Below are 18,370 nucleotides of genomic sequence, written 5' to 3' on the forward strand. Positions count from 1 at the left end.
ATCTTCGGCAAATTAATTGCTGAGTTATTATTTGCGAATTATTTGCCGAAGAAAGATGAGGAATCTGCTTTCCTAACTAGTAGTGAATAACTACAGTCAATTTTGCGTCGTTTGAAAAGACTTAAGTCTATTGAAAATAAACGTTTTATTTGGAATTTTTGTCTTTGTATAAAAATTTAATATTATTATATATTTTTTTTAAATATGATAGTTATATCCTTTTCCCTCTGAAAGACTACTAAGAGTGGGTACAACAATAGGCTGGCGGGGATCGAACCCATGATACATCGGTGTAGAGTCCGGCTCCTTCAATTTTTTTTTTTTTTTAAATTTTGTTCTATTATCCTTCAATTTTTAATGTAATTTTCTTTGTCAAAGTTTTGTTCAAAGTTCATCAAAGAATCATTAATTCTTTTACAAGTAAGTATAATTTTTTCATTGGCATAAATAAAATCTGTACTCATTAACAAAGTCGTCCGACGCGTTTGTCTATCTGTCTGCTCGGTATAAACTCAAAATCTATTAAGTCAGCCACTGATAATCAGGTAAGCTTACATGCCTGCAGCGCTAACGGCTTGACAGCCGATAAAACTGATCATGTGTTGGTGGCATGCCATCATGCACAACTGCACATCGTGCCAGATAAGATAATTTTAGTAATCTCAGAAGTGGATTACAAACATAAGAAAACCAATGTCAAACAAAGGTTGTGATTCACAATATTTGTCAGGACAACTTAATTAAATCAAAATGTAATTCGTTTTAGTTAGCAGTTCAAGAAGAATTGCTCTGGGATGTTGACGGATTGATCGTCACCGGAACATTAAAGCGAGCGAAGCGGCGAGCGCCTTAAATCGCCAGTCGTTCCCACCCGATCGCTACCCCTCTCTAACTCCCTACTATTTACGGAAAAAGGCGCGCCACCTAACGTCGGCACTAGCCAACACGAGATCGAGCGACGTCATATCCGTCTCAGACTGCCTACTATTTCCCACAATACTATTAACCCATTTACTCGTATTATCAAAAACATAACCAGTTGACACGTACAAATGAAAGTTTACATCTGGCGTACGCTAGTGGAATATAATTTATTAAATACCTACACAGATACATCGTCGTCATCAACCCATATTCGGCTCACTGCTGAGCTCGAGTCTCCTCTCAGAATGAGAGGGATAGTCCACCACGCTGGCCTAATGCGAATTGGCAGATTCCACACACGCAGAGAATTAAGATAATTCTCTGGTATGCAGGTTTCCTCACGATGTTTTCCTTCACCGATTGAGACACGTAATATTTAATTTCTTAAAATGCACACAACTGAAAGTTGGAAGTGCATGCCCCGGACCGGATTCGAACCCACACCCTCCGGAATCGGAGGCAGAGGTCATATCCACTGGGCTATCACGGCTCTCTCCACTGGGCTATCACACAGATACATGCAATAGACTTATCACAATTACTAAAATGGCATTTAGTAATAGGAAAATACAAGATCAAAGTCAAACGAATGATAACGGGAAACACAATAAAACTGTCATAGCATCTTAACCTGGATACGTCACACAAAATGCTCCTCCAATTACAACCACACAATGCATTTAGAAATGAGAGCTAGTGGAGGGCTTTATATTTACTACGTTTTACAGAGAGAACCTATTCTGGAATTCTAGAATCATTATGACGCCTCGTAGGTTTAGCTCTAATGATTAGCGTTAGTCTATGTAACTATTGGATACCATTACCATTAGATATGGTATCCAATAGTTACATAGATCACAAATTCCTGAGTTCAAGTCTTTGGTCGGTCAACATACTGAGCTTTTCTTAATTCTTTAGGAATTACGTAATGCTTATACGTTTCGCTCAAGATAGTAAATGCGGTGATGTCGCCGCAATTGTACTGAACGCAGTACTGAGCGGTGTCTTCTCTAGTACTTAGTAACTCAATGGATATATACCCGCAAGGTCCCAATACTAAATATTGTTGCGACAAAAATGTCCTAAGCCTAAATATGGCTCTTACAAGTTTTGCTCAATATAGGGAGTAAGCACGCAAGAAAGTAAAGCAATGTGCGTCGATGTCGCCGCAGTGATAAGTGTCTATGACAATTGACATCTACATACTCGCAAGGAATATTGATGCGATCAAAACATCCTAAGCTCAAATGTGGCTTTTACAACTTTTGCTCAAAGTAAACGAGATAGAAACTATTGTTCAGTGCGGCGATGTCACCGCAGTTTTGACATGTCTTCTCTAGTACGTAGTAACTCAATGGATAATGCCAGTCTACATACCCGCAAGGTCGCTCTGTGAACACGATGTAGTCTTTATGATCCGACTCTCGCTCCACAAACTTGACGCACGTGAAGTTCTCCCAGTGCCTCATGGCCTGCTTGAATAGCGACTTGTGGGCGCCGCTGAAGTTGCCGTCGATCTTGTACGGTAATAGCTTTTGATTGCACACGTTTATTACAATGACAGTTTACATACCCGCAAGGTCCCATACTATAGAATATTGTTGCGATCAAAACGTCCTACTACTACGTCTACGTAGTAAGCTAGCAAGACACTCATGTGCAGTGCGGCGATGTCGCCGCAATGATAACTGGTGTCTTCTCTAGCACGTAGTAACTCAATGGATAATGCCAGTCCACTTACCCACAAGGTCGCTCTGTGAACACGATGTAGTCTTTATGATCCGACTCTCGCTCCACAAACTTGACGCACGTGAAGTTCTCCCAGTGTCTCATGGCCTGCTTGAACAGCGACTTGTGTGCGCCGCTGAAGTTGCCGTCGATCTCGTAAGGTATGACGCCGTTGTCCCAAATACGCTCCTTCCTGTTGGTGGCAGCTCGCGCGGTGCGGTGCCGTCTCTTAGGGAAGGAAAATTGAAAATTTTGATGACACAGTTTTTTTTTTTATGCCTTACAAGTTAGCCCTTGATCTTGACAGTTGGTAAAATTTGACAACTTCCATGGCGCATTGGTATGCGAGGATGGATTTACAAGACGGAGGTCCTAGGTCGATCCCCGGTAGGGCCGATTGAAGTTTTCTTATTTGGTCCAGGTCTGGCTGGAGGTTCCAGCCGTGGCTAGTTACCACCCTACCGGCAAAGGGGTACCGCCAAGCGATTTAGCGTTACGGCACGATGTCGTGTAGAAACCGAAAGGGGTGTGGATTTTCATTCTCCTATCAAGTTAGCCCGATTTCATTACATTGCATCATCACTTACCAATACTCAATACTATCAATTTAGTCTACAGTAATAATATTTAAAAGGGTAAAATGTACTTTTGTGTGGTAAATAGGCTCTGAAAATACTGGACCGATTTAAAAAAATCTTACACCAATAGAAAGCAACATTATTAACGAGTGACTTACTCGTAAATATATAATGTGTATATTTGTTGCAGTGATTTTGTAGGCACGTAACATATCTAATAATAGAAAATCGTTGGCACTAGTACAGTAGCTCCTAGCGGAAACATTAAAAGTTTACGCCAGTTGAACTATAGGTAGGCCTCCGGCGCCTTGCAGGCAGGACTTTTAAAAAATATTTTTCAATTTATAAGTTCTACAAGTATGAATAATTTCCAAAGTGTTGCAAGATGAACATTGTAATATTTGTCTTCTTAACTCTTCTGTTAGGATTAGGTCACTAATAAAATCCCTACAAATAAAAAAAAATACGTGTTTGATTGTCATTTTAAACCAACACTACGTTACAGACAACGTTAGTGTTTCCTGAGTAACTCTTTAATTTAAATTTTAATTCAAATTTTGTACGTTAAGAATAATTCTGTGTAGGTTGCCTAAAAACTTCAGGCCAGTATAATTATTTATTTGCTCGTAAAGTATCGCTTATTTCGCCAATTTCAATATAGTAATGTATCTCATTACGCACATGGAAAAAGGCAAAGATGCAAATTTATTTTCAGAAAGTGTTATAAAACGTCGTATGACATACGTGCGCTTTGATAATCATCATCAGCATCTGCTTCCTTACTATAGCTCTCGCCTACGGCTCGAGCTGCAATATCGCCTCGGCTGTAATTTTCAACTTACCGCACTTATATCATAATTTCCTATCTTAATATAGTCTGGTCAATAATTTTTAGGCGATCTATTATAGTTATATTTTACAACATACTAAAACAGCAAATTTTTGACGGCCTCCGTGGCGCAGTGGTACGAGCGATAGATTGACAAGACGGAGGTCCTGTGTTCTCGATCCCCGGCTGGGCCGATTGAGGTTTTGAGGATTTGAGCAGGAAGTGGGATTGAGGTTTTGAGGAGGAGGATTGAGGTTTAGTCCAGGTCTGGTTAGTCGGCCGTGGCTCGTTACCACCCTACCTGCAAAGACGTATCTACCGCCAAGCGATTTGTACGATGTCGTGTAATAACCGAAAGGGATGTGGATTTTCATCCTCCTCCTAACAAAGTAGCCCGCTTCCATCTTAGATTGCATCATCACTTACCATAAGGTGAGATTGTAGGGATAACTTGTAAATAATTAAAAAAAATTTTTAAAATATTCATTGTCCAATAAACAGATGAACGAAGGTCCTTTATAATTCGAATCTACTACTCAAAATTAATTTAGAAAAGTCAGATTATGATAAGTCGATATCGTAAAATTAAAGTTACTTTTCAAATTACCTCTGTATGATTGTAGAATTTACTCTCGCTGGCTTCTAAATCATCTTCGGTGTCCCGAAAAAACCAACCTTCGAATGGGGTTGTGTTATTTGATATCCCCTTTTCGACATTCAAAACATCTACAAAATTTAAAGGCTTTGGTGGTGGTTTTAACTCGAACTTCTCTTCGAATTCGTGTATTGGCGCAATATGACGCATGGTTTTTCTGTGATCTGCGTTTGGTATTTTCTTTTGATGTCGCCCTTTTAGTTTTCCTCTCTGAATATCGCTTGTATTGTCTTCGGTGCTCTTGAGTTGCTCCTTGCTGCTTGCTATTGAATTGTCTCCTGTTTTTTCAGTGGATATATTTCTTAGCCTGCAAAATATATTATTTTAGAAGTAACAATGTGATATCAAAAATGTAGGCGCTCAATTAAAAAAAAACCGAGAATGAAAATTATTTGTGTCAATTAATTTTCGATTTTATTTAAACGCAAGTTATGTCCAAAATGTTTTGTAACAAACAACAAACTGCCTCGTTGGCAATTAGCCTATGCAGCTAGATATCAAGTACTAGATTCGATTCCGGGTTCGGATTATAAGATATTAATATATATGCAATATGCTGAGCTAGGACCTTTTTCTAGGTTATGCCACATATCGCAGGGTATTATTCTTAAATAATTGTGATGTGTGGCATAATGTAGTAATAAATATATTTTCTTTCTTTCTTTCTATATTAGAGATTTGATTTTTTTCAAAAATTTTCGATGGTTAGGAAGATTTCCTCCTCTTTCGGGAATTCTCCGAGACCATGTAAGTCCTAGATATTATTAATAACGTCTGATGTTGATCCTTACAGAGCAAAGACCGACAGATCTAAATACAAAAGGCAATTCAATTAAACGTATCTGCACATTTCCAGTCTTACACTCAAGTAGTTTGCATCGTACCGCATCAACTGGCGAAGTAGATTGAATTAATGCACTATTCAGCCGGATCTGCATACTTTTCGCGTGAATTCATTAGCCTTATTAAAACCTTTGTGAACACTGCTGCATCAAAGTTAACTTGGCTTTACTTTGGGTTGCATTGAAGAAGAGCGGATGTTACGAGTTCCTCAAGTACGGGTGGTATTAACATTAATTATTTATCTACTATATAAAAATAAGACGGGTTTTCCTTCCTGACGCTATAACTCCAGAACGCACGAACCGATTTCCACGGTTTTGCATTCGTTGGAAAGGTCTCGGGCTCCGTGAGGTTTATAGCAAAGAAAATTCAGGAAAAATTTCAACATAGGGTAGGGGTAGGGTAGGGTAAGGGTAGGGTAGGGTAGGGGTAGGATAGGGTAGGGGTAGGGTAGAGGTAGTTGAAAGTATACATCGAGTTTCACGCGGACGAAGTCGATGATATATGTATAATTTATATGACGCAGTTAGTAGCTGCGGCAGATAGGTCGTCTAAAATTGATGGTAGTGTTTACGCGGATTACATTGTCATAAAATCTACTACTGTAAAATTTTAGGGCACTATTAAAACATGCAATCAATTTTATAGTTTCCAAATAAGCCAATCTTACCGTCTACCGTTACCATGTCTTCTTCTCCGTCGCCGTCTATGACTAGATGTGTTTCCTAATAAACTTTGCAAACTCTGTGTAGGTTTTAGTAAACTATTGGCACCATACATTTTCTTGTAAAGCTCTTGACTAGCGTTATCTATCAATTGTTTCTGTAAAGTCTCATTGTCTTCATCCTTTTCGTTTACTGGTAAAACTCCGTTCGTAGGAGCGGGAGCTACTGTCATATTTTCAGGCAATTCTTTAAATTTTAGGTTATTATTAAAATCGCCAGTTATTTCTCTACTGTTACTCTGTATCTTGTTCGTGACTTCATCAGATTTATGTGAGAAATTAGACATTTGCATGTGGGGATAAAATTCGTCTAGATTTAAAATGTTATCACTTGAAATGTTTACAACTAATACGCCATCTTGTTCTAAGCTTTCTGACTCTGTTAAGTTATCTGTTATATTGGTTTCATTAAAATTACTACTTTTACTTTGCTCGTTAAACTTAACTGTGTCTAACTCTTCATCTATAGGCATTCTTCCATGTTTCATTAATAGCGATTTATCTAAGCCAGCTGGTAATACCTGAAAATAATCTATGTAAAATTATCGTATACATAATGAAAAATATGTTATTCAAATAGTTAATTATATCAGATATATTAGATATTAAAATCATTGAAAAATAATTTTAAGAAACTGATTTAATATAAACATTAGCTTTTTCAACTTGTTTCTTCACAGGTAATGTAATATGAAATATGTAATTACAATAAGTTATGTTGAGTCATTATTAGGTAAGTCAAAAAGTCAAAGTTCAGATTCTTTTAGTTCAATGAGTATTATATTTTTGAAATGTTAGGCTATTAGATAATGGTTGTAATTAGTCGCAAACTTAAAATTAAAGTTATGGGGTCCCAAGCGCGCCTTTGGTCCGAGCCCATAATAATCTATTAAATATCATGGTATTGTTATGGTATGATACTATTACGATGGTATGACAAAAAGCAATTATTTACTTAGCTTTTATTAAACGTTCTTAACTTACTTTAGTTGCTATGGAAGCTTCATTGTACTTTTTTGGTTTCTCTTGAGAAAACGCTAATGGCTGTTTTGTTCTCTTTCTTAGTATATCAGTTAGTCCTTCCTCTTCTACTTGTAAACCTTCTAACAACACTTCTTTTTTAAGCCTTTCCACTTCTTCTTGTAACGATTTATTAATTTTAGATGTTGAGGGGGCAGTCTTGGCTGGTTTAAAATAATCTACGTTTGGTATGGCGATGTCTCCTTGGAAATTTTCTGAAACAAAGAGAAAGTTTTGTTCATTAGTTTGTTTTTTATTTATTATTCTTGACGAGTTGGCCCTTGATGATGCAATCTAAGATGGAAGCAGGTTAACTTGTTAGGAGGAGGATGAAAATTCACACCACTTTCGGTTTCTACGCGACATCGTACCGGAACGCTAAATCGTGTAGCGGTTCGTCTTTGCCGGTAGGGTGGTAACTAGCCACAAGCGAAGCCTTCCACCAGCCAAACGAAAACAGTACTTTAAATCAAAATTAAATAGGTCCGCGTCAGTTAGGTGTTTTAAACTCTGGGCTGAATAATTTTAAAGAAAATTTCTTAGAATAAAAGATACTCAGTATATTACAACCAAACGCAGGACTTGAACCTTTGTGATAGTTACATTGGTCTCAGACCAATTACCTTTGGACTTGTATCGCACTCAAATTAGTCAAAAACATATAACATATCGAAAATATTTAATACCAATAAATATATCCCGTGCCCTTACACTACACACAACTATAAATTTAAATCCTAATACATACAAGTGTAATTTTAACACAATGAAACATGATTTTATAGACGCAGTTTGTATTACGATAGATCATGATCATATACTTTTAACAGAGGGGTAATGTCTAGCGAGGCAGGTCTAACCTTGTCTTGTCTAAGTTGGTGTGTTGAAAGTTAATACACGTACACAATATCAAAGTCGTCCACCATTGTTGTTATAATAAATAGAGGAATTAATAAAATGTTTTAATGATATAAATTAAAGATTAATAAATAGTTATAATAGGTACTAATAAATTGCAGATTAATAAATTATCACAATCGTTAAATAGATCAACCGATTCACGAAAACGCAAACATGAATTCAATTATCCGGTAATCTATAACCTGATTCGAATTTCAAATTCGCAATAATGCAACGCTGCAGGCGATTAACAACGCGCATCTGGTGTTGCCATAAAATGTAACGATCCCGTGTTCTCGGCCAGCTGCGGTCCAACGCTGGCTGCCAATTAATTAATTCCACATACATGCATACACGCGCCGTAATGGATGACATGGTTTACGATGACCACGTGTTATTGTATATCGATATAGTGGCTTAGTAGCTTATTAGATTAACATTATGTTGATTATAAATTACTTAGATGTGTTTCTATTCTATCGAGCAATACTAAATTGATTTTAGTAACTCCACCACACATGGTCATAATCATTATCAGGCTTTTTTTTAATGAAACACAGTGCCAGGCCTCTCTCTGTACCTATATTAAAGGGGATATAGAGCTTAGACTCACCAAGCTGCTCTAATGTGACTTGGTGGGGTGATAATGTTAAATTCGTTAAATAATAAAATAACGACCACTTAACTAACGGCTTAACATACTCTTCAAGGCATGAGGGTGTAAAACTTGCTTTACTTGATTGACGTTTTCAAACAAGTATTTTAAGAGCAAGTGAGATGAGAAAATTTTCATTTTAATTGTCATTCTGAAAGAGACCAATTATGGTTAATCTATTAACAAATGTAATCAGATTTTCGTTTATATTATTGCCGCAAGAAGAAAAATCATGATTTACTTGGCAAGTCGATTGAGAATTTTATTTAATTAATATTTTGTATAATTAAAATACGCGACCAACAAATAACTAATAGGAAACGCGGAATACGGAATTCGAGAAAAAAGATGTTACTTTCAGTGTTCGTCTTTTGTTATTATTCCGAATTACAAATGGTGATTCATATTATATCAATCTGATAAACTTTGTCAGTCTTTGTTTTGTTCAATATTATCTTGTTTGGTTATTTTGGACTTCAATAAAAGATGTTCTGTATATATTTGACCTCTACGAGTACCTACAACATGACTGTACAATGTACATCTAGGAGACGCACTTAGAGAGTTGTTCCGCGCTTCTGCTTCTGCTTTCGGGCCCCACCAAAGGAAGGAAGGAACATGGGCTTCTTAATGGGACCTTAGTTGAAGCATCGCCTGCTTCAACTAAGGTCCCATTAAGAAGCCCATGTTCTCTAAAACTACATCTATAATAATATTATAAAGCTGAAGAGTTTGTTTGTTTTAACGCACTATTCTCAGGAACTACTGGTCCGATTTATGAAATTTTTTCAGTTTTAGATAGCCCATTTACCGAGGAAGGCTATAGGTTATATATTATCCCCATACTCCTACTGGAACGGGAACCACGCGGGTGAAACCACGCGGCGTCAGTTAGTATTCTATAAGGATTAGGTAGTTATGTTAGGGTATTTTAAGTAAGCGTTTCGCTTTTCTTCTTTGAACAATAAACCGTTGTCATCATTTTGAACTATTCACCTATTCCATCACGTTTCATCTCTTTTGATACATTTTCCGCCGAGTGAAAATATTAGGTTACTGCGGTTAGGCTTCTGCCGCGCGCTGATTTCCCGCGGGATTTCCACAAAATTTTTGCACAAAATCAGTAAATATTTATTTATAAACATTTTATTTTATAAGCTTATTGCATTCTTTTGTTAATTTTTAAACTCATACGTCAATACAAATACTCACAATCACACTAATATTATAAAGGTGAAAGTTTGTGTGTAAGTGTGAAAGTGTGTAATTATGTTTGTTCCTCGTTTACGCTGCGGCTACTGAAGCGATTTGGCTGAAATTTGGAATGGAAATAGATTTTACTCTGGATTAACACATAGGCTATTTTTCATCCCGGAAAAATCCATCACGAGCACGAGTATCTTCTCAGAATGTGGATCTTCTTCTCAGGGGTCAGGCTAATAGTCCACCACGTTGCCCCGGCAGACTTCATACATGTAGAGAATTAAGAAAATTCTCACGATGTTTTTCCTTCAGCGTTTAAGACATGTGATATTTATTTTTAAATGCACATAACTGAAAAGTTGGAGGTGCATGGCCTGGATTGGATACGAGCCTACGTTCTCCAGAATCAGAGGCAGAGGTTATATCTTCTGGGCTATCAAGGCTCGTGACGTCATACTCCATATTACAGTAGGTACTGACTGTGCTTTGCGGTATATAGCCAAACTAGCGGACGCCCATGACCTTGTCCGCGAGATAATCATTAACCATTCAACCCTATTTATTCCATTTAACATTTTACTTATCAATTATCGTGTAAACCTACTTTTTTTTATTATTTACTAACTTGTAAAACAGACAACTGAACAACTAGAACTAGCACGGGGACTAGGTAACTTATACCTACATAAGTTAGTAATTAAGGAATTTTAATTGTAAATACCTTCAAAAGAAAGATTTTTTAAAAGGATTAAAGAGATAAAGAGTTGCGTCCGTTAGTTTAATTACAAAACCACACTTAGAAGACGTAAAAATTAAATCTCATAACATTTTATTACGCAACTTTCTGAAAACATTTTTGTAATAAAATACTTAAACTTGCCTTTAGACGACTTTAAAGCTTGGAATTTTTTATGTGCATAATTCAGACGAAGATAAAAAAAATGCTCTAAAGTGTTTTTCGGATAGCATGGGTACGGTGACAGTCGCCTAAGACGTTCATAATACGAACTAATAACGTGAATCGCGGCAAACTTTCAAGAGTGAAACGAGCTGTCACCCGCACCATCCTACATGAAATGAAGGTTGCATGTTCGGCTGTATGTATATTTTTTTTAATTTCCCGTATAGTCTACATGTACCTATGTATGTTCAGCGATATTTTCCTCAATTATGAACTGATTTTTAGAACTTTATTTTTCAATTTGTTTTAACGTAGGTGGATTGTGGTTTTACCGGAAGATTCGGGTAAATCTCACAAAAAATCATTTTTTTTGTCAGTTTTGCTCTGTTCTTGCAATTCGGATACACTGAACTAAATGCTTTTGAGTGTGGTTTTTGCAGCCCGGTAATAAATACAATTATTTATTTATTTATTAAATATTATCGATAAGATTTTGCGCAGAAAATCAGCCTGACTGTCCAATGCGGAAATGTGGGCATGATTTGTATAGTTATTGGGATAGGTTAGCTTAAGTTTCTTGTTGCATTATTTTCAATTTAACTTTATTTACTAATAACTATTTTGGCGTACAAAAGTTAGTTGAATGCATGTTGAATGCTAGTCACTTGAATATAATACGTTGACAACTGAAGACTAAAACAAACATTATGTCTTAAGCGACGTTCCTTGGAATTGCTGAAAGATTTCGGTGCAAGTGACAAGCGTTTTAACTTGAACAAAATAAATACGAGTATGTCAAAGTCAAAGTCAAAATTCATTTATTTCAAATATGCTTAGTTTACAAGCTCTTTCGAAACGTCAGGTAATAAGTAATTGTGTGTTGGATCACAATAATTATATTATACAATGATATCCCTTTCTTCTGTTCACTTAGTTTTTTTAGATAAATAAATTCCCTAAGATCTTATAATGATTTATTTGTAAAATGTCATACATAATCATATGTATGACATTTTACACACTTGCAATAAAGGCCTACGACTATGGGTTTTGGAACAATTAGAAATAATAAAACATAATAAGTCAGGAATTACCTTATTAAATGAACAAATAGAGTTATCGAAGTCACCACTAATAAAAATGTTTGAATGCGATGCGAGATAAATCGCTTATATTATGAGTATCTTGGCAACGCCCACCTCTTGCCCCACCTACTTTTTGGTCTATAAAAGACGAAGCAAAGGTCGAAAACGACACTTTGCAATTGCACGTTGTAGAGTCAACATCTCCTGAGGATGCTCCGGTTTCGGGGTGAAACGTACGTAGAAAGTATTTTGTCGGACCTGGGTGACGTTGTCGCATGGGTTCGTCGACTTTTCGCGGATGATAGCAAAATAAATAAATCATTATATAATCATGATGAACTTCCGCAAAGTAACGCCTGCTTCTATCTAATATCCCTAAGATCTTCCACAGGCAAGCAGAGCATGGTCGGGGCAGATCTTGCACAGACTAAAATAAACCCTTACCCTATGAGGAGTCCGCAGACAGTTCAGAGCATGTCACATTCGCATTCTCTCATTAAAAAGAACAACCTAGCATGGGTTCTGTAAATAAACGAGACGAGGTGATTCAATATTCAGAACTCCGACGCATCTACTTACAAGATCATCTAATTAGATGATTCAGAGTTGTGTGATGTGATAAATAAAATTGAAAAACCCTCGAAGGTCATGAAATTATTATTTACACTCTCGATCAAGTCGTCACTATTCTTTTAATGCACAGTGGCACTTTATTGTATATTTGCAGACATTCAGTTATTCTCCCTCGTTTTCACCCTCCACAACTTTTAAACGGTTCAAACGATTTTCATCAAACATGTCTAAGAACACTCGCACATAAGTCACCTTTTATACAAAATAAACTAAATTGAAATCACTTCATCTTCACCCCTCTTTTGGCGTCGGGGGTTAAAAATCATGTCAAAATCAATGTCAAATTCGTATTTTTTTTTTACAGATAACGGCACGTTAATCAGAGCATGATTTCATGCTTCGTCAACGCTTCCCGTACTATATTTGTACTAATTTACCTTTGCATGCTGATTTCTAAATTTAAATTATTAATTTATAATGTTATCGCCGCGTTGCAACGACTTGCGGTACGGACGGCTTCAGTGTGCTCGTGGCGTTCGAGCCGTCCACATCTCTTGTTGTGTAATTCTTTATGGGTTACTTGGGATAGGCGGGGCGAGTGACTTGAGTGGAAGAGGGGAGTGTTTGTTAACAGTCAAAGGTATCTTTAACCCTACATACAACGCTCACAAGTGCGTGACTTCACTCAAGGTCATTCTCTGCCATTCTAGGGTCTTATTTTGGTTACAGTTTGATTTGTTAATTTAAGTTGTCCTGACAAATGTTGTGTATAACCTTTGTTCGACATTAGTTTTCTTATTTTTGTAATCACTTTTGAGTCTGCTAAAAATAATGTTTTTATTTATTTTTGTATTTTTGTGTAGATATAATAAAGTATTTCTTCTTCTTCTAAGCTTCCAGCATGTCGCTTATAACTTACAACGGCATAAAGTCGTTATGATAATGCAATCGGAGTACGGCGCTGTCTGCAGTCTCCGCAATTGATGTGCGTTCGCGAATTTTGAACCATCCCAACTGACAGCTGACAACTGCGCTCGAGACTATTGGACTATTTATTACGTCATTTAACAAGTTTAGTTTAATATTGATACTGATGCTTGTAGATAATCATCACACAGAAAGTAATTACGACCTACGACGATATGTTTCTTAGGTAAGTACTCCTTTATGTCGCAAACACAGAGCCTATCTAGTTGAAATTTTGAATGGAGATGGACTATTTTCTTCTCCCTAGCGGGCCCCACGTAGTGGTATAATCTCGCCCACTATGCCCGATCTTGGCCGTTCGACTTCTTAAGATTGTTGGCTATCAAGTTAACAATGTCAAGTTTTCCAATCCGTCAAGCGCTTTTTGAGGGATTGGAGATGATGATGAATGATGAACAATGGCTATTTTATACCAAAAATAAATCATGGCCTCTTACTTACGAGCGGACGACAATGACATGGATGTAGCACCTAACATTCTTGATGACCGAATTTTAATTATTATACTTATAGGGCCAGATCTCCCTTAGCTCAGACCCACCACCACGGTGAACCGAATTCATCATCATCATCATTATCAACCCATATTCGGCTCACTGCTGACCTCGAGGCTCCTCTTAGAATAAGAGGGGTTACAACTTACACCAATAGTCCACCACGCTGGCCCAATGCGGATTGGCAGACTTTACACACGCAGAGAATTAAGAAATTCTCTGGTATGCAGGTTTTTTCCTTCACCGTTTGAGACACGTGGTATTTAATTTCTTAAAATGCACACAACTTTTCAGTTGGAGAGCTTAAATAGATAATCAGCAATCATCATATCGGCCGATGGACGTCCACTACAGGATATAGGCCTTTTGTAGGCACTTCCAAACATCACGATCCTGAGCTGCTTGCATCTAGTGAATCCCTGAGATTCACTTGATGTCGTCAGTCTACCTGGTGGTGGGTCGACCAACACTGCGCTTTCTAGTGCGAGGTCGCCATTCCAGCACCTTGGGACCCCAACCTCCATATTCATAAATAGATAAGATACAATACATAACACTGTAACTAAAATAATGTTATGTTAGGGTTCATTTACACGAGCGCCAACTCTACCGACGACCGCAGTCGACTCTCGGCGGCGTTCAACGGCGGTCGCCGACTGCAGTCGAATGCCGTTGGCTGCCGCCGAGACGTCGCTGACTGCAGTCGACTGCGGTCGTCGGTAGAGTTGCCGCTCGTGTAAATGAACATTTACACGCTAACAAAATCGGGGTCACATTGCCATGTTTTATAAATGTACTTTCCCCTACCAATTAAAAGTTTTCCCTTCGCATAAATGTTCTACGATTTCCCAAAATAATTTCATTGAAGGAAATTCCCAATCCGCAGGGATTGAGTCGTCACATTTATGTCAAAGAATAAAGGAAGTACTTAACTAATGCCTAACCGAAAAAATAAATAACATAAGGTAAATAAATCTTGTGCCGTGGAGCCGTGATAGCCCAGTGGATGTGACTTCTGCCTCCGATTCCGAAGGGTGTGGGTTCGAATCAGTTCTGGATCATGCACCTCCAACTTTTCAGTTGTGTGCATTTTAAGAAATTAAATATCATGTGTCTCAAACGGTGAAGGAAAAACATAGTGAGGGAACCTGCACACCAGAGAATTTTCTTAATTTTCTGCGTGGGTGACGACTGCCAATCCGCATTGGGCCAGCGTGGTGGACTATTGGTGAGCCGAATATGGGTTGATGATGATGATAATTAATTAAATCTTATTTTAGTTTTGGATGTAAAAATCACATTTTCAATATTTTATAACTAGTATTATAAAGCAGATTTTATATAGAGTTGTGATAAAAAACTATTTATCGAAATCGATAAACCAAGGTTTAGAGTTTGACCTATCAAAAAGTTACTAAAACATTGAATAATTGATATACTTAAGTTTTGAAAGCTATCGAATTAAATAAGTTTTCGTGAATTATTTTCGTTAAGCGAAAGTAAGTTAAGTGCGGGTCGTTACCCAAAAAGTAAGAAGTATTTATACAAAGTTAAATAATAAATTATCGGCTCGCCCAAACAATATAATTGAACAAACTTTCCCAACTCAAGTGGATTAGGACATATTATACGAACAGTTGAATAGGGAAACGAAATCTAAGCGACAAATTTAATTACTGACAAAACCGCATTCAATTAATCTATTAAAATGCCTTGAAGTTTGATTACTTATGTGTAGATTGGTGTAACTTTATCGACAATAATGATAGATCAGAATTAACAAGAATAAACATACTTAGTTATTTTTCTAATTTATAAGAAAATATTTTAAGTTATTCTTTACAATATTAATGACACGAAAACAATCAGTGGCATATTTACATAAGTAAAACAATTTAATATACCTACTGAAGATATAGGTTCTATGGTCGTTTATTATTTTCCAACACAAATAAAGCAAACATAACGTTGAATAATGTGAATTAATCAAAAAGATTGACAAAGACAATTTAGTATTATTAGACGTTTGGTATTTCCTCGTGATCCTACATCTATATAAACATATCACCTCTAAATCACGATATTTTTCAGTCGAATATTCTCTACTAGCGGACGCCCGAGATTTCGACCGCGTGGAATTTAGTTTTTCACAAATCCCTCGGGAACCATGGATTTTTCCGGGATAAAAAGTAGTCTGTGTGTTAGTAGTAAGTAAGTAGGCTATAATATATCTTAATACCAATTTTCAGCTAATTTGGTTCAGTAGTCGAGGCGTGAAAGAATAACAAACATTCATATCATCATAATCATCAGTTTTCGCAAATCTCGGGAAACCATGGATTTTTTCGGAATGAAAAGTAGCTATGTGTCAATCCAGAGTTAAATCTATTTCCATTCCAAATTTCAGCCAAATTGCTTCAGTAGTAGCGGCGTTAAAGAGTAACAAACATCCATACAAACTTTCGCGTTTATAATATTAGTAGGATAGTCGATAGCTTTAAAGGCACATCCCTAGTTCTAAAAGCGAGTGTAGGATCGCAAACAATTCGCTGAGAAATTACTTAACGTAGTTACGAAGAACCATGCCGTAACATTGTTTTGAGAACAATCGATCTGTAAAGTCTTGTAATAACTTAAAGTAGTGCTCATAACACATTGAACTTTAGCGTATAAAATATAGAGTTGAAATTTTGTTGTACTTTTTGGGGGTAGTTTGTGGGCATGTTGCGGGCGGCTGTATCGTTAATTGCCAACAAAGGAGGAATATATTTGTGTGTTTCAATTTTGGGACCTTGCCAAATTGTTAACTGGAAATTGATTTGAATTTTTGGAACGGAGAATTTATATAAAGTACTAGCCGACGCGACGCGGTTTCACCTGCGTAGTTCCCATTCCGTGGGATTTCGGAGATAAAATATAGCCTATAACACACATAAATGACGTCGCTTTCTAGTGGTAAAAGAATTTTCCAAACCGGTTTATTAGATCCAGAGATTACCCCTGTTACAAACTTTACCTCACTTTAATATTGGTATATTATGTGAGATTACTAGTGTACCTATAGGTATATCGTTATGCAATTATCTAAACTAATATCTTTACTCTGCTAATACCCACCCAACCCACTACAGGGCCAGTTCTACCTCCTTATCGTAGAGAGAATATGGAGCTTGGACTCATCAAGCCGCTCCAATGCGGACTTTTTTTCAACCGACGAAAAACGGAGACAAGAGAGAGTATGAACAAGCGTGAGTAGCTTTATCTTGATGAAACGATCAACTTTTTTATTTACGAAAATTCTTGATTCTGGTAGCTAACTGAGTTACCAGGAAATAAAAATTTCAGAGCGTCGAAACGAGATAGTGTACCACGCAATTTGTAGACAATGTGGCTGTTAAATTTTATAACTATTAATTAAGCAACAGTAAAAAAACAGCTGGTTAGTAGCAACTTCTATTATCTTAGTTATTGATACCAGTTGGGAGGAGGTAGAGTAACAAACGTTAGCTCAAAAGTAGTTAGTTAGTTAGTTAGGCTTTATAGAGGGCTGTTAAAATAATGAATATTCAGAAAATCTATCAAGGTAGATACCAAACTTTCAGTTGCACCCAAAGCACACAAAATAAGAGCATTCGAAGCTTTTCTTAAGAAGTTAAGCTCGTTATTAAATACAACCGCTTTGTACCGGTTTAATCCGGCTACGGGCGGAATTGTGCATTTAAGTACAATGGACTAAAAGCCTGCGTTAGCCAGACATACTTCATTATATAAAGGTTTTTTTTATACCCTACAAGTTAGCCTTAGATTACAAATTTTTAATGTTTTCATACTGTGACGATCGCGTAAACGTAAAGGCGACTTTTTAAGAAATTGAAACAGCGCCATCTAGTGGCACAACTGTTTCTATTCCTTAGAAATGCGCGTTTACGTTTACACGATCGTCACAGTATGAAATCCTTAAAACTCCCACTTGGCACTTTGATGGTAAGTGATGATGCAATCTAAGATGGAAGTTTGTTAGAAGTAGGATAAAAAAATAACTTATTTTTTTTATAATACATAAAAATTTTAATTTTTAAATATAATATCTTTTTGACAGTACGAGCTAAAACGCTATTACACATGATGGCCTATATTTTATCTGTGTCATGACGTCACGTAAACTGATAAAAACTAAACCGTACCAAGACTAAAAGAAGCAAAAAATTGGACATGTCTTAGTTTGACGTTTATTCCTCTAGTGACATCAAGTAACATCGTGACGTCACAAA

General features: G+C 36.8%; 1 protein-coding gene across 2 annotated transcripts in view; it reads right to left on the bottom strand.

Annotated features, from left to right (window-relative positions):
* Positions 1-18,370, bottom strand: part of LOC112046260 (tolloid-like protein 1) — a 126,905-nt gene that overhangs the window by 35,588 nt on the left and 72,947 nt on the right. For both annotated transcript variants that reach the window (XM_052884626.1, XM_024082854.2), the window contains exons 3-6: positions 7,266-7,516; positions 6,228-6,802; positions 4,667-5,021; positions 2,666-2,880 (exon numbers count right to left, since the gene is read on the bottom strand). In XM_052884626.1, the coding sequence (XP_052740586.1) occupies positions 2,666-2,880; positions 4,667-5,021; positions 6,228-6,802; positions 7,266-7,516 (1,396 nt within the window). The remainder of the gene's footprint in view (positions 1-2,665; positions 2,881-4,666; positions 5,022-6,227; positions 6,803-7,265; positions 7,517-18,370) is intronic.

This window comes from Bicyclus anynana, chromosome 12, assembly GCF_947172395.1.
Source record: "Bicyclus anynana chromosome 12, ilBicAnyn1.1, whole genome shotgun sequence".
Taxonomy (NCBI): domain Eukaryota; kingdom Metazoa; phylum Arthropoda; class Insecta; order Lepidoptera; family Nymphalidae; genus Bicyclus; species Bicyclus anynana.